The 19,313-nt window shown below is 42.3% G+C and overlaps 1 protein-coding gene across 1 annotated transcript in view; it reads left to right on the top strand.

Moving 5' to 3' along the window:
- sim1a (SIM bHLH transcription factor 1a) overlaps positions 1-17,885 on the top strand; it is a 57,777-nt gene extending 39,892 nt beyond the window's left edge. The window contains exons 11-12 of the mRNA XM_061914963.1: positions 7,509-7,899; positions 16,417-17,885. Of these exons, the coding sequence (XP_061770947.1) occupies positions 7,509-7,899; positions 16,417-17,117 (1,092 nt within the window). The 3' untranslated portion in view covers positions 17,118-17,885. The remainder of the gene's footprint in view (positions 1-7,508; positions 7,900-16,416) is intronic.
- The last annotated feature ends 1,428 nt before the right edge of the window (positions 17,886-19,313 follow it).

Below are 19,313 nucleotides of genomic sequence, written 5' to 3'. Positions count from 1 at the left end.
GTTCCGGGACGGGGGTTTCGGTTCGGTTCCGAGGTGTACCGAACGAGTTTCTTCACAAACATATTAGGTAGCGCACCAGGCTAGGACAACATGTAAAAGCCAGAGCTGGAAGACCCTCCTTCCTCGCTTACATCTCCCGTTTGGGAACACTTTGGCTGCGCGGTGCGATACAACAATGGAGGACGGAGGTTTGCCGACATTGTTGAGCAGCAGTAGGGTATGCTTCTGCCAACACGTCAAAGATGCTAACTCCCTTGAAGCGTCAACACCGAATTCAAGCAGCCTCTCCTCGCGAGTCAGGCAGGGCTGAAGCAATACTAAATGTTTTTATAGCAGCAGATTTAAGACCATCCACCATCCATTTTCTACCGCTTGTCCCGTCCGGGGTTGCGGGGGGTTGCTGTATTGCATTAAAAACTAGATTTTGACTCACTTCTATGGTGGAAGAACAATAAGCCCATATATCCTCTTACTTGATTAATGTGGACCCCGACTTAAACATGTTGAAAAACTTATTCCGGTGTTACCATTCAGTGGTCAATTGTACGGAATATGTACTGTACTGTGCAATCTACTAATAATATTTTCAATCAATCAATCAAAAAATCTATTTATATTTAGAAAGGTTTGTTAAGAAACCATTCTGAGCCTTATCTTATTTAGTTTTTATTTTATATATGTTGACCACATAAACCCTGGCAATGGACCCTGTGTGTATATATGTATGTTATACCATTGTTTACACATTTGGTAAATAAATAACCAAAACATTTATATTTTGTAGTTTTCTTACTGTACCGAAAATGAACCAGACCGTGATCTCTAAACCGAGGTACGTACCGAACCGAAATTTCTGTGTACCGTTACACCCCTGGTAACTACCATTGAGGACGTGAGGTCATGTCATTCGTATTTTTTTAAGTGACAATAAAATATATGACTGACTGCAAATTGGGGTTATTAGGTATATCAATCAATCAATCAATGTTTACTTATATAGCCCTAAATCACTAGTGTCTCAAAGGGCTGCACAAACCACTACGACATCCTCGGTAGGCCCACATAAGGGCAAGGAAAACTCACACCCAGTGGGACGTCGGTGACAATGATGACTATGAGAACCTTGGAGAGGACGAAAGCAATGGATGTCGAGCGGGTCTAACATGATACTGTGAAAGTTCAATCCATAATGGATCCAACACAGTCGCGAGAGTCCAGTCCAAAGCGGATCCAACACAGCAGCGAGAGTCCCGTTCACAGCGGAGCCAGCAGGAAACCATCACAAGCGGAGGCGGATCAGCAGCGCAGAGATGTCCCCAGCCGATACACAGGCGAGCAGTACATGGCCACCGGATCGGACCGGACCCCCTCCACAAGGAAGAGTGGGGCATAGGAGAAAAAGAAAAGAAACGGCAGATCAACTGGTCTAAAAAGGGAGTCTATTTAAAGGCTAGAGTATACAAATGAGTTTTAAGGTGAGACTTGAATGCTTCTACTGAGGTGGCATCTCGAACTTTTACCGGGAGGGCATTCCAGAGTACTGGAGCCCGAAATGAAAACGCTCTATAGCCCGCAGACTTTTTTTGGGCTTTGGGAGTCACTAATAAGCCGGAGTCTTTTGAACACAGATTTCTTGCCGGGACATATGGTACAATACAATGGGCAAGATAGGATGGAGCTGGACCGTGTAGTATTTTATACGTAAGTAGTAAAACCTTAAAGTCACATCTTAAGTGCACAGGAAGCCAGTGCAGGTGAGCCAGTACAGGTGTAATGTGATCAAACTTTCTTGTTCTTGTCAAAAGTCTAGCAGCCGCATTTTGTACCAACTGTAATCTTTTAATGCTAGACATGGGGAGACCCGAAAATAATATGTTACAGTAGTCGATTCATAACGTGGCTTTGAAACAAAACTAGAACCAGTTGGCATTTGATGTCACTCCATCACACCTTCTTAAAGATGTTCATTGATATCTACTGTATTATGTACTGTATTTTTTGCACCAAAGGCCATAGCAGATTATAATGTGCACTGCCAATGCTCTATTCAGGTCTATTTTCATACAAAAGGTGCACCGCATTATAACGCGCGTTGAAGGGGTCATTTTATGATTTTCTTCCCTGGTCTAGAGGTTAGAGCAGGGGTCACCAACGCGGTGCCCGCAGGCACCAGGTAGCCCGTAAGGACCAGATGAGTCGCCCGCTGGCCTGTTCTAAAAATAGCTCAAATAGCAGCATTTACCAGTGAGATGCCTCTATTTTTTGCATTTTTTTTATTTACTAGCAAGCTGGTCTCGGTTTGCTCGACATTTTTAATTCTAAGAGAGACAAAACTCATAGAATTTTAAAATCCAAGAAAATATTTTAAAGACTTGGTCTTCACTTGTTTAAATAAATTCATTTATTTTTTTTACTTTGCTTCGTATAACTTTCAGAAAGACAATTTTAGAGGAAAAATAGTACCTTAAAAATGATTTTGTGAATTTTTAAACACATATACCTTTTTAGCTTTTAAATTCCTTCCTCTTCTTTCCTGACAATTTAAATCAATGTTCAAGTATTTTTTTTTTTTTTTTTGTAGAGAATAATAAACACATCTTAATTTAATTCTTCATTTTAGCTTCTGTTTTTTTGACGAAAAATATTTGTGAAATATTTCTTCAAACTTATTATGATTAAAATAAATTAAAAAATATTCTGGCAAATCTACAAAATCTGTAGAATCAAATTTAAATCTTATTTTACAGTCTTTTGAATTTCTTTAAAAAAATTTTGTTCTGGAAAATCTAGAAGAAATAATGATTTGTCTTTGTTAGAAATATAGCTTGGTCCAATTTGTTATATATTCTAACAAAGTGCAGATTGGATTTTAACCTATTTAAAACATGTCATCAAAATTCTAAAATTAATCTTAATCAGGAAAAATCAATAATGATGTTCCATCAATTTTTTTTTTAATTTTTTTGAAAAGATTCGAATTAGCTCTATTTTTTCTTTTACTAATATCAATCAATCAATGTTTACTTATATAGCCCTAAATCACTAGTGTCTCAAAGGGCTGCACAAACCACTACGACATCCTCGGTAGGCCCACATAAGGGCAAGGAAAACTCACACCCAGTGGGACGTCGGTGACAATAATGACTATGAGAACCTTGGAGAGGAGGAAAGCAATGGATGTCGAGCGGGTCTAACATGATACTGTGAAAGTTCAATCCATAATGGATCCAACACAGTCGCGAGAGTCCAGTCCAAAGCGGATCCAAGACAGCAGCGAGAGTCCCGTTCACAGCAGGAAACCATCCCAAGCGGAGGCGGATCAGCAGCGCAGAGATGTTCCCAGCCGATACACAGGCGAGCAGTACATGGCCATCCTCGGTAGGCCCACATAATAGAGATGTATATAGTCAGTGATGGGTCTCTGTGGTCATTAAAGGTGATGACATAGCAGCTGTCTTGCATTTTGCACTGCAAACCTAGTTGACCTGCCTTAGGGTTAAACGGCGGGTGTTGAGACAAGACTTCCCTGCTGTGCAATGTTCATGGTGATTAATCTTTTAAACCTGTTTTCACATCTGTATCAACACCAAATTACATCTAGTACTGATAAATATTGGTATCAACAAAATCTTTACGATATACATCGCTACTACATTACTTCACTTGCACAATATCGCCTTCAACCTCTAAGACTCAGACAAACTTTATTGATCCTCAAGGGAAATTGTTCCACACAGTAGCTCAGTTACTAAGGATGGAAAAGATAATGCAGGGATAAAGTAGACTAAAAATGTACCATAGTAGCAATATAGAATATAACATATACAGGTATGTAATATTTACATATTATATATACAGTATATACAATATACTGATATATATTTTTATATAATATACACAATATATAACAAACCCAATTACCATGTACAATATTACAGTAAACAGTGGGGCAAAAAAGTATTTAGTCAGCCAGCGATTGTGCAAGTTCTCCCACTTAAAATGATGACAGAGGTCTGTCATTTTCATCATAGGTACACTTGAACTGTGAGAGACGGAATGTGAAAAAAAATCTAGGAATTTTAAAGAATTTATTTGTAAATTATGGTGGAAAATAAGTTTTTGGTCAAGCATTCAAAGCTCTCACTGATGGAAGGAGGTTTTGGCTCGAAATCTCACGATACATGGCCCCATTCATTCTTTCCTTAACACGGATCAATCGTCCTGTCCCCTTAGCAGAAAAACAGCCCCAAAGCATGATGTTTCCACCCCCATGCTTCACAGTAGGTATGGTGTTCTTGGGATGCAACTCAGTATTCTTCTTCCTCCAAACACCAGGAGTTGAGTTTATACCAAAAAGTTCTATTTTGGTTTCATCTGACGACATGCCATTCTCCCAATCCTCTGCTGTATCATCCATGTATCCATTTTGGTATAAACTCAACTCGTGGTGTTTGGAGGAAGAAGAATACTGAGTTGCATCCCAAGAACACCATACCTACTGTGAAACATGGGGGTGGAAACATCATGCTTTGGGGCTGTTTTTCTGCTAAGGGGACAGGACGATTGATCCGTGTTAAGGAAAGAATGAATGGGGCCATGTATCGTGAGATTTTGAGCCAAAACCTCCTTCCATCAGTGAGAGCTTTGATTGGTTGACCAAATACTTATTTTCCACCACAATTTACAAATAAATTCATTCAAATTCCTGGATTTTTTTCCACATTCTGTCTCTCACAGTTGAAGTGTACCTATGATGAAAATTACAGACCTCTGTCATCATTTTAAGTGGGAGAACTTGCACAATCGCTGGCTGACTAAATACTTTTTTTGCCCCACTGTATTTATGAAAGAAACATTTTTGTTAAGTTAAATGTGTTTAATGATAATACAAGCATGTGTAACACATATGGATGTATTTCTTTCACGAAGACCAAAATATAAGTTGGTGTATTACCTGATTCTGATGACTTGCATTGATTGGAATCAGACAGTAATGATGATAACGCCCACATTTTTGAATGGAGGAGAAAAAAAGTCCTCCTTTCTGTACAATACCACATGAAAGTGGTTGGTTTTTGGCATCTTCTCTATCCATCTTCCATACACTTTACAAGAAAACATTGGCGGCAAATTCCGTAGCTTGGTTGCTTGTGCACGCCAGCTTTCCAAGACTCTTATTTTGTTAGCGCAGGCATCATGAAGCTGGGCTTTTATTGTGAAGATAGGAAATGTGCCTTCCCGGTCAGGTTTATTCAGGTGTACTGGAGAGGAGGCTATGCCGGATAGTCGAACCTCGGATTCAGGAGGAACAGTGTGGTTTTTGTCCTGGTCGTGGAACTGTGGACCAGCTCTATACTCTCGGCAGGGTTCTTGAGGGTGCATGGGAGTTTGCCCAACCAGTCTACATGTGCTTTGTGGACTTGGAGAAGGCATTGGACCGTGTCCCTCGGGAAGTCCTGTGGGGAGTGCTCAGAGAGTATGGGGTATCGGACTGTCTTATTGTGGCGAGAACTTGCACAATCGGTGGCTGACTAAATACTTTTTTGCCCAAATCTATGTGAGAAGGCAGGCTTGTTTTACGTTTGTGAGAAGGACTGAGAAACACCTGTCATGTAATGCCCGCAGCTAAAAGCAACTGCGTGAGAACGTATACTCGAATATTACGATATAGTCATTTTCTATATCGCACAGAGACAAACCCGGGATATATCGATATATATCGCCCAGCCCTAGGTATAGCTCGGTTGGTAGAGCGGCCGTGCCAGCAACTTGAGGGTTGCAGGTTCGATCCCCGCTTCCGCCATCCTAGTCGCTGCCAGTGTGTCCTTGGGCAAGACACTTTACCCACCTGCTCCCAGTGCCACCCACACTGCTTTAAAAAAAATGTAACTTAGATATTGGGTTTCACTAAAGCGCTTTGAGTCACTAGAGAAAAGCGCTATATAAATATAATTCACTTCACTTCACATCTACTCTATATGAAAAACACCTTTTGATGGGATTGTGCCTTTTTAGAATTTGACATGACAGGGACAAGCGCTAGAAAATGGATGGATGGTCCACTTGGACTGAACCAAGTAGACGGCGTGGCGCAGTGGGAGAGTGGCCGTGCGCAACCCGAGGGTCACCGGTTCAAATCCCACCTAGAACCAACCTCGTCACGTCCATTGTGTCCTGAGCAAGACACTTCACCCTTGCTCCTGATGGGTGCTGGTTGGCGCCTTGCATGGCAGCTCCCTCCATCAGTGTGTGAATGTGTGTGTGAATGGGTGAATGTGGAAGTAGTGTCAAAGCGCTTTGAGTACCTTGAAGGTAGAAAAGCGCTATACAAGTACAACCCATTTATCATTTATTTATTAAAAACTTATTCGCGTGTTACCATTTAGTGGTCTTCCATCCATTCATCCATTTTCTACCGATTTCTCCCTTACGGGGTCGCGGGGGGCGCTGGCGCCTATCTCAGCTACAATCGGGCGGAAGGCGGGGTACACCCTGGACAAGTCGCCACCTCATCGCAGGGCCAACACAGATAGACAGCCAACATTCACACACTAGGGCCAATTTAGTGTTGCCAATCAACCTATCCCCAGTACAACCCATTTAATTATATATAACATCTATTCCAATCAACTTTCATAGAAGTGACCCCATAAAAACTTTACTACAGCTCTGCGAATGGCCAATAAATAAAACAATTATTATACAAGTACAACCCATTTATCATTTTATTTATTTAACCAGTAGGATACTAGTCTGTAAAACAGCAAGCATATTTCATAAATGATTATAAAAGTTTCATTGGGTTACTCTTTGATGGGGCGGCATAGCTCGGTTGGTAGAGCGGCCGTGCCAGCAACTTGAGGGTTGCAGGTTCAATTCCCGCTTCCGCCATCCTAGTCACTGCCGTTGTGTCCTTGGGCAAGACACTTTACCCACCTGCTCCCAGTGCCACCCACACTGGTTTGAATGTAACTTAGATATTGAGTTTCACTATGTAAAGCGCTTTGAGTCTCTAGAGAAAAGCGCTATATAAATATACTTCACTTCACTTCACATCTACTCTATATGAAAAAAGCCTTTTGATGGGATTGTGCCTTTTTAGAATTTGACATGACAGGGACAAGCGCTAGAAAATGGATGGATTGGATGGACTGAACCAGTAGGATATTCATTCATTCATCATCTTCCGCTTATCCGAGGTCGGGTCGCGGGGGCAGCAGCCTAAGCAGGGAAGCCCAGACTTCCCTTTCCCCAGCCACTTCGTCTAGCTCTTCCCGGGGGATCCCGAGGCGTTCCCAGGCCAGCCGGGAGACATAGTCTTCCCAACGTGTCCTGGGTCTTCCCCGTGGCCTCCTACCAGCTGGACGTGCCCTAAACACCTCCCTAGGGAGGCGTTCGGGTGGCAGTAGGATACTAGTCTGTAAAACAGCAAGCATATGTCATGATTATAAAAGTTTCATTGGGTTACTCTTTGACCACTACACTTGTTTTTTTGTCCCTCATCCCAGTATCCCAGTTTTCAGACCGAGCGGTCCGATTCAGACCAGGACAGCGCCTGGAGGGGCAGTCCCCTCACCGACACAGGCTCCCCACAGCTGCTGGAGACAAACGAAGGCCCGGACACCTCTTGTGTCTACAAGCCATTCCCTGAACCCCGTCCGCTGTGCTACGGTCGCTCGGAGGAGCGCCACCACGCCGCCGACGGCCACCGGCAAGGTCAAAGTTGTGAGCAGGGACGATGCGAGGCGGGGCGCTATTTCCTGGGAGCTCCTCCTCCCCGCAGAGACGTGTGGTGGAGCACCGCGAGGTCCATCCTGCCTCTGAGCAAGGGCTCGTTGGAGAACCACGAGGCATACGCTGGCAGCATGGCACACATCACAGCAGTCCATTGCTACCATGGTAACATCCGAATAACTTTCAATAGGACAGACACTTTGTCAATAGGACATACACTTTGTCAATGCACAAGCACTATGTTGCAATATGTTCCACTTGTGGTTTTAATATTGCAAAACAAGGCACGTTTTGAGTCTAGATCACCAGCAATCAATGCATTAGAACAGGGGTGTCAAAGTCAAGGCCCGTGGGCCTATATATATATATATATATATATATATATATATATATATATATATATAATCAATCAATGTCAATCAATGTTTATTTATATAGCCCCAAATCACAAATGTCTCAAAGGACTGCACAAATCATTACGACTACAACATCCTCGGAAGAACCCACAAAAGGGCAAGGAAAACTCACACCCAGTGGGCAGGGAGAATTCACATCCAGTGGGACGCCAGTGACAATGCTGACTATGAGAAACCTTGGAGAGGACCTCAGATGTGGGCAACCCCCCCCTCTAGGGGACCGAAAGTAATGGATGTCGAGCGGGTCTAACATGATACTTTGAAAGTTCAATCCATAGTGGCTCCAAGACAGCAGTGAGAGTCCCGTCCACAGGAAACCATCTCAAGCGGATCAGCAGCGTAGAGAGTTCCCCAACCGATACAGGCGAGCGGTCCATCCTGGGTCCCGACGAGCGGTCCATCCTGGGTCTCGACTCTGGACAGTCAGTACTTCATCCATGGTCATCGGACCGGACCCCGTCCACAAGGGAGGGGGGGGACATAGGAGAAAGAAAAGAAGCGGCAGATCAACTGGTCTAAAAAGGAGGTCTATTTAAAGGCTAGAGTATACAGATGAGTTTTAAGATGAGACTTAAATGCTTCTATATATATATATATATATATATATATATATATATTAGGGCTGGGCAACGATTAAAAATGTTAATCGAAGTTAATCGCACTATTTCTCCGATTAATCGCGATTAACTGCATTGTATACGCAAATCCAATCCAATCCACTTTATTTATATAGCACATTTAAACAACAATAACGTTTCCAAAGTGCTGCGCAGCCATGTTAAAAACAATTGTAAAAAATAAAAAAAATAAAAATAAATAAATTAAATAAAATAAAAAAAAATAAAAAGTATATATATATATATATATATATATATATATATATTATGCTCCACCAATGACTGAATAAAAACAAAAAATAAATAAATATAAAACCAATAAAAACATTATAAAAACAAATATGATTAAAAACTATTTTAAAGGGTAAAATCAATTAAAACATCCATCCATCCATTTTCTACCGCTTATTCCCTTTTATGGGGTCGCGGGGGGTGCTGGCGCCTATCTCAGCTACAATCGGGCGGAAGGCGGGGTACACCCTGGACAAGTCGCCACCTCATCGCAGGGCCAACACAGATAGACAGACAACATTCACACACTAGGGCCAATTTAGTGTTGCCAATCAACCTATCCCCAGGTGCATGTCTTTGGAAGTGGGAGGAAGCCGGAGTACCCGGAGGGAACCCACGCATTCACGGGGAGAATTGATTGATTGATTGATTGATTGATACTTTTATTAGTAGATTGCACAGTTCAGTACATATTCCGTACAATTGACCACTAAATGGTAACAACCGAATAAGTTTTTCAACTTGTTTAAGTCGGGGTCCACGTTAATCAACATGCAAACTCCACACAGAAAGATCCCGAACCTGTATTTGAACCCAGGACTGCAGGACCTTCGTATTGTGAGGCAGACGCACTAACCCCTCTGCCACCGTGAAGCCCTCAATTAAAACAGTAAAACAGAAATCAAAGTGTATAAAAAACACAGAGAACAGAGGACCACACAACTCCATCCATCCATCCATTTTCTACCGCTTATTCCCTTTTGGGGTCGCGGGGGGCGCTGGCGCCTATCTCAGCTACAATCGGGCGGAAGGCGGAGTACACCCTGGACAAGTCGCCACCTCATCGCAGGGCCAACACAGATAGACAGACAACATTCACACACTAGGGCCAATTTAGTGTTGCCAATCAACCTATCCCCAGGTGCATGTCTTTGGAGGTGGGAGGAAGCCGGAGTACCCGGAGGGAACCCACGCATTCACGGGGAGAACATGCAAACTCCACACAGAAAGATCCCGAGCCTGGATTTGAACCCAGGACTGCAGGAACGTAGTGTTAAAAGCCAAAGAATAAAAGTGGGTCTTAAGACGAGACTTAAAACACTCCACTGTGGAAGCAGTTTGAACATGGAGGGGCAGAGTGTTCCAGAGTAAAGGCCCTGTCTCCCCTGGTCTTAAGTCTGGTCTTGGGCACCACGAGCTGGAACTGGCTCTCGGACCTCAGAGCGCGTGCAGGAATGTAAATTTGGATGAGGTCCGAGATATATTGAGGTGCCAGTCCATGTAAAGATTTAAAAACAAACAGCAATGTTTTAAAATCAATTCTAAAATGAACAGGGAGCCAGTGCAAACTCTGAAGAATTGGGGTTATATGCTGGCCTTTCCTGGCCCCTGTTAAAAGTCCTGCTGCCGCCTTCTGGACTAACTGCAACCGGGAGAGAGCTTTTTGGCTAATGCCAGCATAAAGTGCATTGCAGTAGTTCGATAATGAATTCCAAAGTAGTGTGTAGTGCACCTTTATTGGAATATTCTCCCACATGAACAAAAGCGTCAAAACATTTGTTGTGCAAACACAATTTAAATCAGTCCTTGTTAAACAGTAGCAGTTAAATAGCATATTTTATGAAAATCTACTCAAAAATTGTAAATACAAACATTTAAGCTTATTGCCACTGCCAGGGTATTTAAGTTATCCTGTTTGTTATGGAAAATAAATATAATCTACATACAAATCTCTGAGCCACAATCATAACATCTGAACAGGCAATTTCTGAGGTAACAGCAGAAACATTTTTTTTTATCAGGGATCTTATGTTTAAAAAACCTATATTATAGGTAGCCTATCTCCGCTGAATTCGGGCGTAAGGTGGGGTACACCTTGGACAAGTCGCCACCTCATCGCAAAGTAAAAAATAGATAGAAAAAAGGGTTCAAGATATTCATCATAATTCTTGCTATGTGTACATTGTGAACACTTGTAGTTTAAACAGTCTTTTTAAAGTGAATCAGATTGGTGCTTTGTTTAATTTCTTTGGTTAATCAGTTCTATAATGTGATTCTGCAGACTGATATGCTAAAGGTTTTAAGTGTTGTACGAGCATACACATGTTTTACATTAGATTTTTCTCTAAGATTGTATTCCTCCTCTTTTGATGAGCATTAGATCCAGCTCACAGGCCACAGCCGCCTGCTGCTGTTTTGCACGCACCAATACTCCATCAGTGTTGGCCCTAGGAATCGTCAAAATGGGGTCCCAGAGGCCCCATCAATCCATAAAAATGGGGTTCCCCTTTTTTTGTAACCGTTTTGAAAACAAATGATGAATGTATGCGTTGTCCTGTTATACCTCACATTCTATATTGTGTTTTGGTTGTCATAAACATTCCTTAATTCATTAAAAAAAATATGTAAATATATTCAGTTAAAGTCCCAACACACACACACTAGGTGTGGTGAAATTATCCTCTGCATTTGACCCATCCCCATGTTCACCCCCCAGGGAGGTAAGGGGAGCAGTGAGCAGCAGCAGTGGCCACGCTCACATCATTTTGGTGATTCAACCCCCAATTCCAACCCTTGTTGCGGAGTGCCAAGCAGGGATGTAACTGTTTCCATTTTTATAGTCTTTGGTATGACACTTGTAAAAATTATTTCAATTTCTTCTTTCCTTCATGGATCTAAACCAGGGGTCTCAAACCTAAGGCCCGAGGGTTGAATCAGGCCCACCAGTAGGTTGTATCTGGCCCGCGGGATGAGTTTGCCAAGAATGAAAGAAACTGCATTTTTAAATGTGTCCACTGGATGTCGCAATAGCAATTTTTTGTATCTTTGTAGATGATGCTACATATGTACAAAATAAACCACATGATGTTAGTACAGGGGCGGCAAGCTCGGTTGGTAGAGTGGCCGTGCCAGCAACTTGAGAGTTGCAGGTTCAATTCCCGCGTGTGCCATCCTAGTTACTGCCGTTGTGTCCTTGGGCAAGACACTTTACCCACCTGCTCCCAGTGCCACCCACACTGGTTTAAATGTAACTTAGATATTGGGTTTCACTATAAGCGCTTTGAGTCACTTGAGAAAAGCGCTATATAAATATAATTCACAAATTCACACATCAGTCGAGGAAAATTATCAAACCATTACATCCTGTAATTTGATTTTGATATTTTTTTTATCTTGATTGAAAATGAACACCAATGAGTTGACTGATAAACATTATTGCATAATTTATTCAGAAAATATATATAACGACAAATACATTATTAACCGCAACATGCAAAAAAAAACAATGTGTACATTTTCAGAATGTGTGTGTTCTATTTTTAAACCCAGAACACAATCAGAAGTTGTCTTTATTTTTAAGTTATCGTGCCGTGATTTTACCAGTGCGGCCCACTTGAGAGTAGTTTTCTTCATGTGGACCCTGATCGAAAACGAGTTTGACACCCCTGATCTAAGCTTTACCGCTGCCGGAATTTTTTTCCATATTTATATTGTAATATTTTCAGAATGTGTTTGTTCTATTTTTAAACCCAGAACACAATCAGAAGTTGTCTTTATTTTTAAGTTATCGTGCCGTGATTTTGCCAGTGCGGCCCACTTGAGAGTAGTTTTCTTCATGTGGACCCTGATCAAAAACGAGTTTGAGACCCCTGATCTAAGCTTTACCGCTGCCGGAATTTTTTTTCTCCATATTTTTATTGTAATACGTTCAGAATGTGTGTGTTCTATTTTTAAACCAAGAACACAATCAGACGTCGTCTTTATTTTTAAGTTATCGTGCCGTGATTTTACCAGTGCGGCCCACTTGAGAGTAGTTTTCTTCATGTGGACCCTGATCAAAAACGAGTTTGACACCCCTGATCTAAGCTTTACCGTTGCCGGAATTTTTTTCCATATTTATATTGTATTATTTTCAGAATGTGTTTGTTCTATTTTTAAACCCAGAACACAATCAGAACTCGTCTTTATTTTTAAGTTATCGAGTTGTGATTTTACAAGTGCGGCCCACTTGAGAGTAGTTTTCTTCATGTGGACCCTGATCGAAAACGAGTTTGACACCCCTGATCTAAGCTTTACCGCTGCCGGTATTTTTTTTTCCCATATTTTTATTGTAATACGTTCAGAATGTGTTTGTTCTATTTTTAAACCAAGAACACAATCAGAAGTCGTCTTTATTTTTAAGTTATCGTGCCGTGATTTTACCAGTGTGGCCCACTTGAGAGTAGTTTTCTTCATGTGGACCCTGATCGAAAACGAGTTTGACACCCCTGATCTAAACTTTACCGCCGCCGGTATTTTTTTCCATATTTATATTGTAATATTTTCAGAATGTGTTTGTTCTATTTTTAAACCCAGAACACAATCAGAAGTTGTCTTTATTTTTAAGTTATCGTGCCGTGATTTTACCAGTGTGGCCCACTTGAGAGTAGTTTTCTTCATGTGGACCCTGATCGAAAACGAGTTTGACAGCCCTGATCTAAGCTTTACCGCTGCCGGAATTTTTTTTCTCCATATTTTTATTGTAATACATTCAGAATGTGCTTGTTCTATTTTTAAACCAAGAACACAATCAGAACTTGTCTTTATTTTTAAGTTATCGTGCCGTGATTTTACCAGTGCGGCCCACTTGAGAGTAGTTTTCTTCATGTGGACCCTGATCAAAAACGAGTTTGACACCCCTGATCTAAGCTTTACCGCTGCCGGAATTTTTTTCCATATTTATATTGTATTATTTTCAGAATGTGTTTGTTCTATTTTTAAACCCAGAACATAATCAGAAGTCGTCTTTATTTTTAAGTTATCGTGCCATGATTTTACCAGTGCGGCCCACTTGAGAGTAGTTTTCTTCATGTGGACCCTGATCGAAAACGAGTTTGACACCTCTGATCTAAGCTTTACCGCTGCCGGTATTTTTTTCCCCCATATTTTTATTGTAATACGTTCAGAATGTGTTTGTTCTATTTTTAAACCCAGAACACAATCAGAAGTTGTCTTTATTTTTAAGTTATGGTGCCGTGATTTTACCAGTGCGGCCCACTTGAGAGTAGTTTTCTTCATGTGGACCCGATCGAAAACGAGTTTGACACCCCTGATCTAAGCTTTACCGCTGCCGGAATTTTTTTTTTTTCCATATTTTTATTGTAATATTTTCAGAATGAGTTTGTTCTATTTTTAAACCCAGAACACAATCAGAAGTTGTCTTTATTTTTAAGTTATCGTGCTGTGATTTTGCCAGTGTGGCCCACTTGAAAGTAGTTTTCTTCATGTGGACCCTGATCGAAAACGAGTTTGACACCCCTGATCTAAACTTTACCGTTGCCGGAATTTTTTTCCATATTTATATTGTAATATTTTCAGAATGTGTTTATTCTATTTTTAAACCCAGAACACAATCAGAAGTCGTCTTTATTTTTGAGTTATCGTGCCGTGATTTTACCAGTGCGGCCCACTTGAGAGTAGTTTTCTTCATGTGGACCCTGATCGAAAACGAGTTTGACACCCCTGATCTAAGCTTTACCGCTGCCGGAATTTTTTTTTCTCCATATTTTTATTGTAATACGTTCAGAATGTGTTTGTTCTATTTTTAAACCCGGAACACAATCAGAAGTTATCTTTATTTTTAAGTTATCGTGCCGTGATTTTACCAGTGCGGCCCACTTGAGAGTAGTTTTCTTCATGTGGACTCTGATCGAAAACGAGTTTGACACCCCTGATCTAAGCTTTACCGCTGCCGGTAATTTTTTTCCCCATATTTTTATTGTAATATGTTCAGAATGTGTTTGTTCTATTTTTAAACCCAGAACACAATCAAAAGTTGTCTTTATTTTTAAGTTATCGTGCCGTGATTTTACCAGTGCGGCCCACTTGAGAGTAGTTTTCTTCATGTGGACCCTGATCGAAAACGAGTTTGACACCCCTGATCTAAGCTTTACCGCTGCCGGTATTTTTTTTCCCCATATTTTTATTGTAATATGTTCAGAATGTGTTTGTTCTATTTTTAAACCCAGAACACAATCAGAACTCGTCTTTATTTTTAAGTTATCGTGCCGTGATTTTACCAGTGCGGCCCACTTGAGAGTAGTTTTCTTCATGTGGACCCTGATCGAAAACGAGTTTGACACCCCTGATCTAAGCTTTACCGCTGCCGGTATTTTTTTTTCCCATATTTTTATTGTAATACGTTCAGAATGTGTGTGTTCTATTTTTTAAACCCAGAACACAATCAGAAGTTGTCTTTATTTTTAAGTTATCGTGCCGTGATTTTACCAGTGCGGCCCACTTGAGAGTAGTTTTCTTCATGTGGACCCTGATCGAAAACGAGTTTGACACCTTTGATCTAAGCTTTACCGCTGCCGGTATTTTTTTCCCCATATTTTTATTGTAATACGTTCAGAATGTGTTTGTTCTATTTTTAAACCCAGAACACAATCAGAAGTCGTCTTTATTTTTAAGTTATCGTGCCGTGATTTTGCCAGTGCGGCCCACTTGAGAGTAGTTTTCTTCATGTGGACCCTGATCGAAAACGAGTTTGACACCCCTGATCTAAGCTTTACCGCTGCCGGAATTTTTTTCCATATTTATATTGTATTATTTTCAGAATGTGTTTGTTCTATTTTTAAACCCAGAACACAATCAGAAGTCGTCTTTATTCTTAAGTTATCGTGCCGTGATTTTACCAGTGCGGCCCACTTGAGAGTAGTTTTCTTCATGTGGACCCTGATCGAAAACGAGTTTGACAGCCCTGATCTAAGCTTTACCGCTGCCGGAATTTTTTTCCATATTTATATTGTATTATTTTCAGAATGTGTTTGTTCTATTTTTAAACCGAGAACACAATCAGAACTTATCTTTATTTTTAAGTTATCGTGCCGTGATTTTACCAGTGCGGCCCACTTGAGAGTAGTTTTCTTCATGTGGACCCTGATCGAAAACGAGTTTGACAGCCCTGATCTAAGCTTTACCGCTGCCGGAATTTTTTTCCATATTTATATTGTAATATTTTCAGAATGTGTTTGTTCTATTTTCAAACCCAGAACACAATCAGAAGTTGTCTTTATTTTTAAGTTATCGTGCCGTGATTGTACCAGTGCGGCCCACTTGAGAGTAGTTTTCTTCATGTGGACCCTGATCGAAAACGAGTTTGACACCCCTGATCTAAGCTTTACCGCTACCGGTATTTGTTTTTCTCCATATTTTTATTGTAATACGTTCAGAATGTGTTTGTTCTATTTTTGGCCAAAGTAAGACAAAGAATACGTTCTGAAGTTGCCTTTATTTTCTAGCTTTAATGCCATTATTTTAATAGTCCGGCCCGCTTGTGCACAGATTCTCCTCCATGCGGCCCCTGAGCTACAACGAGTTTCACACCCCTGCCTTTGAAGCTACTGATTTGTTTTGTCTTTGATCATGTCTTACAGGAGGACGTCACTGGGACGAGGACAGTGTTGTGAGTTCTCCGGACGGCGGCTCCACCAGCGACTCGGGTGATCGCCAGCGAAGCGACCAATACTGCACCGGTCTACAGGAAGCCAGCAAAATCCAGACACTTATCCGAGCCACACACAATCGGATCAAGGAGGAGGAGGAAAGTCGACTCCAGCTACGCAAGACCAACCCAAATACCTCGCTGGGACAAGTCAACGAGCTGCCAAACAGCCCTGGTCCCTACTTCACCTCAGAGTACACCCAGAGGCCGAGACAGGCCGTGGTGTGTCGAGGTCTGAGTCACGTGATGAGCCCAATCCCCAGCCCCACTCCCTTGTCAAGGCTTAGCAGTCCAGGTTCCGAAAGCCTCATCAGGTCCAAAGACTGCCTCCAAACAGACCTGTCCCCGCCGTCTTCACAACTGCACCACCCTTTCGATCGACCGGGCCCGTGTTCAGCCTCTCCCACCCCGGCCCCGGCGCTGTACCCCTCGCACGCCCACTTTAGGCCCTACTTGGAAAGGCATGCTCCGTACCCATTAGCAGGTTATGCTCTCGAACACCTTTATGACCCAGAGAGCCTTCGGGGCTACTGCTCTCCTGCCAGCACCGAGGTGACCCCTCACCTCCACATGCCGGCAGAGCAGACCCCCGGACACAAAGGCACCTCAGTCATTATCACCAATGGCAGCTGACACTCGTTTTACACACGCACTAGGACCGGTGCCGCGAAACCTCTTTGGCCGCCTGGTTAGTCCTCATCGACAGTCACACCGCGCTTATTTTTACATCATACTGACCTTTGATTGATTGATTGAAACTTTTATTAGTAGATTGCACAGTACAGTACATATTCCGTACAATTGACCACTAAATGGTAACACCCCAATACGTTTTTTAACTTGTTTAAGTCGGGGTCCACGTTAATCAATTCTTGGTACAAATACAGGTGCTGGTCATATTATTAGAATATCATGAAAAAGTTGATTGATTTCATTAATTCCATTTAGAAAGTCAAACTTGTAGAATGTATACTTTCATTCCAAACAGACTGATACATTTCAGGTGTTTTTTGGCCAAAAAGGAGATGATTATAGATGACAACCAATCCATCCATCATCCATCATCTTCCGCTTATCTGAGGTCGGGTCGCGGGGGCAACAGCCTAAGCAGGGAAACCCAGACTTCCCTCTCCCCAGCCACTTCGTCTAGCTCTTCCCGGGGGATCCCGAGGCGTTTCCAGGCCAGCCGGGAGACATAGTCTTCCCAACGTGTGAAGCGACCGGAATGAGAATCAGCACCTCCAAGTCCGAGTCCATGGTTCTCGCCCGGAAAAGGGTGGAGTGCCATCTCCGGGTTGGGGAGGAGACCCTGCCCCAAGTGGAGGAGTTCAAGTACCTAGGAGTCTTGTTCACGAGTGGGGGAAGAGTGGATCGTGAGATCGACAGGCGGATCGGTGCGGCGTCTTCAGTAATGCGGACGTTGTACCGATCCGTTGTGGTGAAGAAGGAGCTGAGCCGGAAGGCAAAGCTCTCAATTTACCGGTCGATCTACGTTCCCATCCTCACCTATGGTCATGAGCTTTGGGTCATGACCGAAAGGATAAGATCACGGGTACAAGCGGCCCAAATGAGTTTCCTCCGCCGTGTGGCGGGGCTCTCCCTTAGAGATAGGGTGAGAAGCTCTGCCATCCGGGAGGAACTCAAAGTAAAGCCGCTGCTCCTCCACATCGAGAGGAGCCAGATGAGGTGGTTCGGGCATCTGGTCAGGATGCCACCCGAACGCCTCCCTAGGGAGGTGTTTAGGGCACGTCCAACCGGTAGGAGGCCACGGGGATGACAACCAATGAAAACCCTAAATTCAACATCTCAGAAAAGTAGAATATGGTGAAAAGGTCAGATATTGAAGACACCTGGTGCCACACTCTAATTAACTAACCAACTCAAAACACCTGGAAAAGCCTTTAGATGGTCTCTCGTTTTGATTCTGTATGACCCACAATCATGGGGAAGACTGCTGACTTGACAACTGTCCAAAAGATGACCATTGATACTTTAAAGAAGGAGGGCAAGACACAAAAGGTCATTGCCAAAGAGATTGGATGTTCCCATAGCTCTGTGTCCAAGCACATTAATAGAAAGGCGAAGGGAAGACAAAGATGTGGTCGAAAAAAGTGTACAAGCAAGAGGGATAACCGCGCCCTGGAGAGGATTGTCAAACAAAACCTATTCAAAAATGTGGGGGAGATCCACAAAGAGTGGACTGCAGCTGGAGTCAGTGCTGAAAACCCTAAATTCAACATCTCAGAAAATTAGAATATGGTGAAAAGGTCAGATATTGAAGACACCTGGTGCCACACTCTAATTAGCTAACTAACTCAAAACACCTGGAAAAGCCTTTAAATGGTCTCTCGTTTTGAATTTGTATGACACACAATCATGGGGAAGACTGCCGACTTGACAACTGTCCAAAAGATGACCATTGATACTTTAAAGAAGGAGGGCAAGACACAAAAGGTCATTGCTAAAGAGGTTGGATGTTCCCAGAGCTCTGTGTCCAAGCACATTAATAGAGAGGCGAAGGGAAGACAAAGATGTGGTCGAAAAAAGTGTACAAGCAAGAGGGATAACCGCGCCCTGGAGAGGATTGTCAAACAAAACCGATTCAAAAATGTGGGGGAGATCCACAAAGAGTGGACTGCAGCTGGAGTCAGTGCTGAAAACCCTAAATTCAACATCTCAGAAAATTAGAATATGGTGAAAAGGTCAGATATTGAAGACACCTGGTGCCACACTCTAATTAGCTAACTAACTCAAAACACCTGGAAAAGCCTTTAAATGGTCTCTCGTTTTGATTCTGTATGACACACAATCATGGGGAAGACTGCTGAC

This window comes from Nerophis ophidion, linkage group LG11, assembly GCF_033978795.1.
Source record: "Nerophis ophidion isolate RoL-2023_Sa linkage group LG11, RoL_Noph_v1.0, whole genome shotgun sequence".
NCBI classification, from domain to species: Eukaryota; Metazoa; Chordata; class Actinopteri; order Syngnathiformes; family Syngnathidae; genus Nerophis; species Nerophis ophidion.
This window is presented reverse-complemented; position numbering and strand designations above follow the sequence as displayed.